Source organism: Cryptomeria japonica, chromosome 7, assembly GCF_030272615.1.
Source record: "Cryptomeria japonica chromosome 7, Sugi_1.0, whole genome shotgun sequence".
In the NCBI taxonomy this organism is placed as follows: domain Eukaryota; kingdom Viridiplantae; phylum Streptophyta; class Pinopsida; order Cupressales; family Cupressaceae; genus Cryptomeria; species Cryptomeria japonica.
This window is the reverse complement of record NC_081411.1, coordinates 483,169,370-483,176,634: the sequence shown is the minus strand read 5'-3', so window position 1 is coordinate 483,176,634 and position 7,265 is coordinate 483,169,370. Positions and strand designations below refer to the sequence as shown.

The 7,265-nt window shown below is 35.1% G+C and overlaps 1 protein-coding gene across 1 annotated transcript; it reads right to left on the bottom strand.

Moving 5' to 3' along the window:
• Positions 1-1,848: 1,848 nt before the first annotated feature.
• On the bottom strand, positions 1,849-4,729 carry LOC131065745 (protein STRICTOSIDINE SYNTHASE-LIKE 3). The gene is made up of 4 exons (XM_058000368.2): positions 4,105-4,729; positions 2,954-3,217; positions 2,467-2,634; positions 1,849-2,315 (listed from the first exon to the last, which is right to left on the bottom strand). Exons 1-4 carry the CDS (start codon positions 4,434-4,436, stop codon positions 1,922-1,924), a joined length of 1,158 nt encoding a protein of 385 aa, XP_057856351.1. The 5' UTR covers positions 4,437-4,729; the 3' UTR covers positions 1,849-1,921.
• Positions 4,730-7,265: the final 2,536 nt, after the last annotated feature.

The following is a 7,265-nucleotide window of genomic DNA, read 5'->3' as shown; positions in this document are numbered from 1 at the left end:
CACCTAACAAAGTAACTAGTTTTGGATTAAGGCAAAAACATGTTTTGAAGGGGCCCTAAAACCCTTTACAAAGAAGATTCTAAACCTTTACCATCACAATTATATAATGACTTATTATCCTTGTATATTAATTATGAAATTTTGGGAATAAATTTTTTTGTAAATTATAGGGACAAGATTAATTCCAAACAAAGTCGATGGAGGTAGTGCAATTCCATAGAATAGTAGCTAGACCACCTAACAAAGTAACTTGTTTTGGATTAAGGCAAAAACATGTTTTGAAGGGGCCCTAAAACCCTTTACAAAGAAGATTCTAAAAGGTTTAGAATCAAAACATCAAACCCTCAACCAAAAAGTTGTCCTGACAAAAGGAACATGAAAGCACCAGACAACCAGGGGTATAAAGAACACCCATAACTAAAAACATGGGTTTTTTAAAAATAGGCCCCCACAACCTGAAACAAAGCTGCAAAAAGAATAGCCAACAACCAACCTAAAATCAACCCCCAACCAAGCACCATCAAGATTTACATTTAGAGTTGCTCTTATGGGATCAGAGAGTCATGCCAAAAGAAGGCATAGAGAACTTAGCTTTCTTGCCCTTAACAAAAATCCATCCCTCTTCCACTTGCGCTGCCTTGTCATGCCAAGCCAGCGTGCCAAAATCCTGAGAATGAATACCTGTAGCCACTGTCTCAGCCGCACCAGAACCAATGGACGACAAAACCCTAGCATCGACAGGCGATGAAATCATCGAACCCCAATCACGGCAAACAACCGTACAAGAACTAGTGGACAACAAAACCCCAACATCACCAATTTGCCTCTGCTCGACAGACATAGACGTACCAGAACCAGCAGGCAGCAAAACCTCAACATCGACAGGAGATGAAGCAGGCATGGCCTTATCAGAAGAGTCACCAGATTTGGTAACCGGAACACTATCACCAAAAATAGCAGCCTGAGGCCCATGCTCACGCACTTTAGGGGTTTCAACATGATATCCTTGCACAGCTTCAGCAACCCCACCATCAATGACATCCAAAGAGGATGCCCTACGACCTTGTAATTCCATGGCAACCACCTCAGAAAAAGTAACTTGACCTTATCAACAAAGTAACTTGTTGATAACAATTAAACTAAGAGCATTAAGACCCACATATAGAAAGTCGGTGGATAACTTAAGAATGGACTAGTAATTTTAACCTAAACATAACTATGGAGGAAAGGTGTAAAGCACCAAATTTACTTTTATGTGCTCAGATTGATTAACTTCATAGTCTTAAAGAGTGATTGACATTTTTATTCAATGTTTTAGATAATAGAAACTTATTTAGAGGAGAAGATCCAATCACCAAGTAGAGTTATACAAGGTCTTGTGTAATAAGGGGACTTCGTTTTAATGATTTGAGTTCATTACTTGTAAAGTCAAAGATTGGTGATTGTTATGTTTTTTAATTAAAAATGGGTAAATAATATCCCTTCTCGCAAGTCACGTCTAATTATTTAATACACATAAGATATAGTAATACATGACGAAACACGTCTGATCTAACTCTTTTCTTGACTGTTTTTCAACAACTTGATGCAAACATAACTCATATATATTAAATACCAAAAACACAAAAAAAACTTTCAACTCTTTATTCAATTAAAAAAACTAACTTAATGAAAAATTAAGATACAAAGACTACTAGTCTCTCTCCTCTAATTACTCTTAATCTATTTCTAAGGTAGAATATTAGTTGCTAATTACACTCAATCTATTTCTAAGGTGGAACATTAGTTGGAGACTATCTGGCTTTTCCAAACTTAAAAGTAGGCAACATCAAAAACCAAGTAAAAGGATATGTGCAACGCTTGGAGAGATATATTCACATAAAGGCAACTGGGAAGTTTTGCATTCCCACAACTTACAGCATCAATACAAAGCAATGAAATTAGTTAAAACAGAGCCCATCCAGAGCTTCCCATCTTTTTCTTCTACCTCACTCACACCTTTCACAACTTTTCCCATCCTGTCTTCCAGAAGTTCTAGAAGCTCTCCTTCAGGGCTGTACTTTGCCACCATTCCTTGTAGCTTTCCACCTATGTAAGTAATGTATTGGATTCTTGCAGAAATGGGAAGTCTTAAAAGGAACATTCTCACTTTAGGGTGTGATGCCAAGAAATAAGCCAGATGGTTATGTCGACCATGTATAGCAACCCAGAATTCTCCTTTATCATTAACCCTAATGTTATCTGGGTACCCGGGCAAACGAGCAAATATGTCTGTTGTGCCTGATTTTGGACCTTTCAACCAGTATCGCATAATGCTACAGACAGCACACAAACTCATAATTACTTTGTACAAATCATTTCAAAAGAATGTCATAATAAACTTTTTCTGATATCAGGAAAAAAACTCATCACTACAGGCAACAGAGTGACAAGAGAGATCATAACAGAAGTATCCAAAAACATTACCTGCCAGCAACCGTTTCTGTGTATACAAAAAATGACTCATCCTTGCTTAGACACAGCCCATTTGGAAAGCTCACATTGCTGACCAACACTACAACTTCCTTTGTGTGGGGATCATATTTGAGTACCCTGCCTGTATTCTCCATTGAGAATACCAACTGTATGAAGTTCCTGACACATTTCATTCAAACAAAATTAGATTGGAACCCAAAAGAAGAAACAAAAAGAAAAAACGATACCCAAAACAAGGAAAAGAAAGTAATAGGCAAATGAGTGAAAAGCAGACAAACAGAAACATCAAATCTAAAATAAACCTAGAAAGAGAAAAAGTGAATTAATGATATCAGATTTGCATAATCCATAACCTTGATCACTGCTGTTTCTGAATTATATTGCAAGAGAACTTTTCCCTATCTCACAGTCTAATCCAGAAAGATGAGGATCAAGTATATATAAAATTTAGTACAAGGAAAACGTTATAGGTGCTTACTTTCTTCTATAGATAGCACTGCTATCTGTGAAATAAACGTTACCGTTCTTGTCTATGTCCAGATCATTCGCGAAGTAAGTTGAGTTAACAAGAGGAGTTGCCAAACCACCCTGCGGACCAACCACAAGCAGCCCAAAATATGCATCCGCAATATATAAATCTCCACTGTCTTTATTGAATCTCAGTCCAAGAGGACGCCCGCATATGTGCTCATGCTTCACATATCCCAATGCAGACTTGCGCTTTTCATTGCATATCTCCGACCTTGACAAAAAGAAATAGCATGGAAAGATGTGTGAATCAGAAGTAGAACTCGACAGATTATCAAAGGAATTTCATGAGCAGTGATAATTGTTGGGAGCTATAAGCATGAATGCTGCATTTAATATCTGTTATAAAAATGTATCTATTGTAATAAAGGTAAGAGGATTCAACGGCAGTTTCTTAAAGAGATCCAAAGTGATTGGGTACAAATGCAAGGGAGAGGACAATAGCAGCATTTGAAAGATATCCGAAGCAAATGGGTGCAAATACATGGTAGAGGATTCAATAGCAGTATTTGATAGAAATCCGAAGCAAGTGGGTGCAAATACAGAAAACTGATTCAATGACAGAATCAGAAAGATACCTAAAGCAATTGGGTGCAAATACAGAAGAGAGGATTCCAAAGCAGGGCAGAGATTCAATAGCAGCTTCTTAAAAATTTCCAAAGTAATTGGGTGCAAATACAGGGGAGAGGATTAGATAGCAGCATCTGAAAGATATCCAAAGCATTTGGATTCAAATACAGGGGAGAAGATTTGATAGCAGCATCTGAAAGATATCCAAAGCAATTGTGTGCAAATACAAGGGGAAAGGATTCATTAGCAGTTTCTGAAAGATGTCCAAAGCAATTGGGTGCCAATAAAAGGAAGAGGATTCGTTAGCAGTCTCTGAAAGATGTCCAAAGCAATTGGATGCAAATGCAGGGGAGGATTCGATAGCAGCATCTGAAAGAAATCCAAAGCAATTGGGTGCAAGTAGAGAGGAGTGGATTCAATGGCAGCTTCTGAAAGATATCCAAAAACAGTTGGGTCCAAATACAGGGGAGAGCATTCAATAGCAGCTTCTGAAAGATATCCAAAGCAATTGGGCACAAATGGGTTACCTACCTGTTGGGGGAAGTGAAGGCAAATAGAGACCAGCCAAGATGTGGGCCGTCCCAGCGGACAATTGTGCCATCGGCAATTCCAGTATAAGGTCCTCTGTTCTGTGGATCGAATGCAATGCTCTCCGGCCCCCACACTCCCTTCAAAGTTTCAACATCCGCTTCTTGCAGTCTGCTCTTTTTGTCCACCATGAAAGAAGAGAGCATAGACCATGGCACATCCTCCACAAAATGAGTCTGGAACTCCGGGAAATGGGCAATGGGGCTATACTTAAACGGATCCAGAGCTGCATACACTAGTGCTAACCCAACAAGAATCCTCCATTTCATTTCCATACTCGTTCTCTTCCTAAGGCTGCCTTTTCTAGTGCTCTACACTGTTGAGGTCGCATTCCAGTTGACATCATTTATAGGCATTGATGACTGATCACAAAAACGGCTCAGTTCTACTGTCCACCCCTTCACATAAATGCCGTGTACCCCAGCTCCCGCTCTCTCCTATCAGTCAGCCTGATAATTGAAGCTTTCAAACACCTCAGCCACAAAATTTTGGGTACTTTTAATGCACTGACACATGCCTGCTTTGAATATATTTCTTCTTTTTTTTATTACCTACCCCGATAGATCTATAGTAATTGTGATAATTGTGAGCTGCGACTTGTAAATGAGTTTATTAGTATAACATCAGAGGATTTAATAGAGTATGTTTCAATATATAAAAGTTGCTGACTGTTTGATACATCATAGAAGATATAAGATATTTTTAGGATGGCGGTATTGTTGGTCTCTTTTTAGTGGTTCTTTTGTGCTTATCTGATTTGCTGGTCTCTTCTTTTTCATAGATTGTTTGACCTCGTAGACGTTATTAAAAGCATTCATTTATCCATTCAATAGTTGTAATATTCAATATTTATAACATTAAGTACTAGTTGTGACTTTAAAGTTATTAGCATTGATCATGAGTAGTGATAATTGAATGATATTTACTATTTAGATTTTAAAAAGCAATAAATTATTTGATGTCATAATGAATGAAATGTACTTTTAAGATTTAAAACACGAACAAATTCTTTGATGCCACGTTAGTGCACCAATAAAATATGACTAGTGTTCAGCTATTGGTTAATTTTTTGGGGGCTATTTTGGACACCTCAATAAATAAAAAGTTGATGTGACATCATATTTGATGATGTAGACCTGAAACCTTAGTTATAAGCAAGAGTTGCTAAGAAAGTTGTAAGAAATTGAGATTGATTTGAAATTCAAGTAGGCTTTTGAGAGGTGTGAAATTAGAGTACTCAACTAGAGTTGCTATATTCCTTTCACCATTTAGGAAAAAGCTAACAATTCTTTTGCATAATTTGTTGAGGTCTTGGAATTCCTTTTATGTTTGTGATGTTTCATGTTATTTGTTAGATCGTGGATTATGGATAAAAATGATTATAAATGTATGTTGTGCATTTCATCTCATTTGATTTTTGAGTTATGTATGCATTTTTTAATTTTATCTATGAATCTGGACATAAATTTATGGATTGATTGACAAGGACTCTCATCATGTTGACCAAAATATAGCTCTTTTATTATGGATTTTAGACCTTTGATCTTTTTGATTCAACCATGTTTGTTGTCCTTCTCCTTCAAGATGTTTTCTATTGTCTTATTTCCTTTTTACTTTGTCGGATGTCTTCTATTGTCTTATTTCCTTTTGACTTTGTCCTTTTGATTGAGCCATATATGTTTTGTACTTTGTTTACTTATGTCTTTGTCATTTTTAGTATATTTTTATAAATGATTAAATATGAATGCTCACTATTGAGATGTATTTAAATATTTTGGTTAAAGGACACACACACAATTTAAGCTAGCACGAGAAAAAAAATCTCAATCCTTAATATAAAAGGACATCTTTTTCATAAACTAGGCATAAACCTAGACTTTCTATCTATGGCTTAACATAGAACCCCCAAGTACAACTTGCCACAAATAATAATAAAAACACAATAATGCATAATGTAGTGGTAGATAAATTTAAATTCAAACATTAATTTAAGAACAACAAAAAAATATCAACAATAAGCACTTTAGAAAATAAGAAACCACAATGACACCAAGAGTAAGCAATGACATTAAGCTAAACCTGCATAAAAGTATCTAAGACTAGAATAGGACGATGATCATTTTCCTTCCCCACTCCTCTCCAAGGTGAAGATATTCCTAAAATAGACTTTCAAAATAGATATAAGCATTAGAAATTCATAGTTATATATTTGTTGTAATTAGTACACCTATTTTTTGACTGTCCTTTTGATTGAACCACATTTGTTTTGTACTTTCTTTACTCATGTCTTTGTCATTTTTAGTCCATTTTTATAAATGATTAAATATGAATGCTCCCTATTGAAATGTATTGGTTTATATATATATATATAGTAGACATCTAAAATTGTCTTAGCATCTGTGAATGTCAATTTTACTTTCCTCTTAAATAATTATATAATTTTAATTATTTAATTGATCTAACTTTATTCTCCTATTCTAAATGCAAAAGTCAAAATTTTCCTCTATCCTCATAATTAAATAATTTTAAATTATTTAATTATTGTATTTTTTTCTAATATTAATTAAACAATAAGTAGTTTTATTATTTAATGAAATATCAATTTCTATTCCCCTTCGCACAATTAAATAATTCTTGAATTACTATGTCTTCACAATTCAATAAATTATTTGATTTATTTAATTATCCATCCCTTTTTGAAAATCAATTTCTTCCAAAATAAACAAAATATTTATTTTATTTATTTTCCTACATCACATGCTTAAAATAGCTAATTATCCCCTCTTCCTAACTACCACTGACTCCGAGTTACACTTCCAATCACCTTTTTATGTCTGAGTCAATCAATCTACCTCACTCCCAATCAATTCAATTAATAGTCTAGTCATGTCTCCCAACAAATCAATCAACCTAGTTGACAAGTCAATTAATTCCAATCACATGAGCAATCATCTCTCAACCAACTTTCTCAACAATTCTCAACCACTGATTTTGTTGTCATTGTTGGCAATTAACACTCATTGGATTCATATATTGTCATTGATGGCAACATGGTAACTTGACAACAAGATTCATAAGGAAGCATACATCGACATACACTGGCA

What these genes read in the sequence shown, in the direction of transcription:
- LOC131065745 (XM_058000368.2), bottom strand. Translation starts at nt 4,436, where the DNA reads ATGGAAATGAAATGGAGGATTCTTGTTGGGTTAGCACTAGTGTATGCA. An exon ending in GCCTTCACTTCCCCCAACAG is followed by an intron (nt 3,218 to 4,104) that starts GTAGGTAACCCA and finishes CTTTTTGTCAAG; the next exon opens with GTCGGAGATATGCAATGAAA. An exon ending in AGTGCTATCTATAGAAGAAA is followed by an intron (nt 2,635 to 2,953) that starts GTAAGCACCTAT and finishes GAAATGTGTCAG; the next exon opens with GAACTTCATACAGTTGGTAT.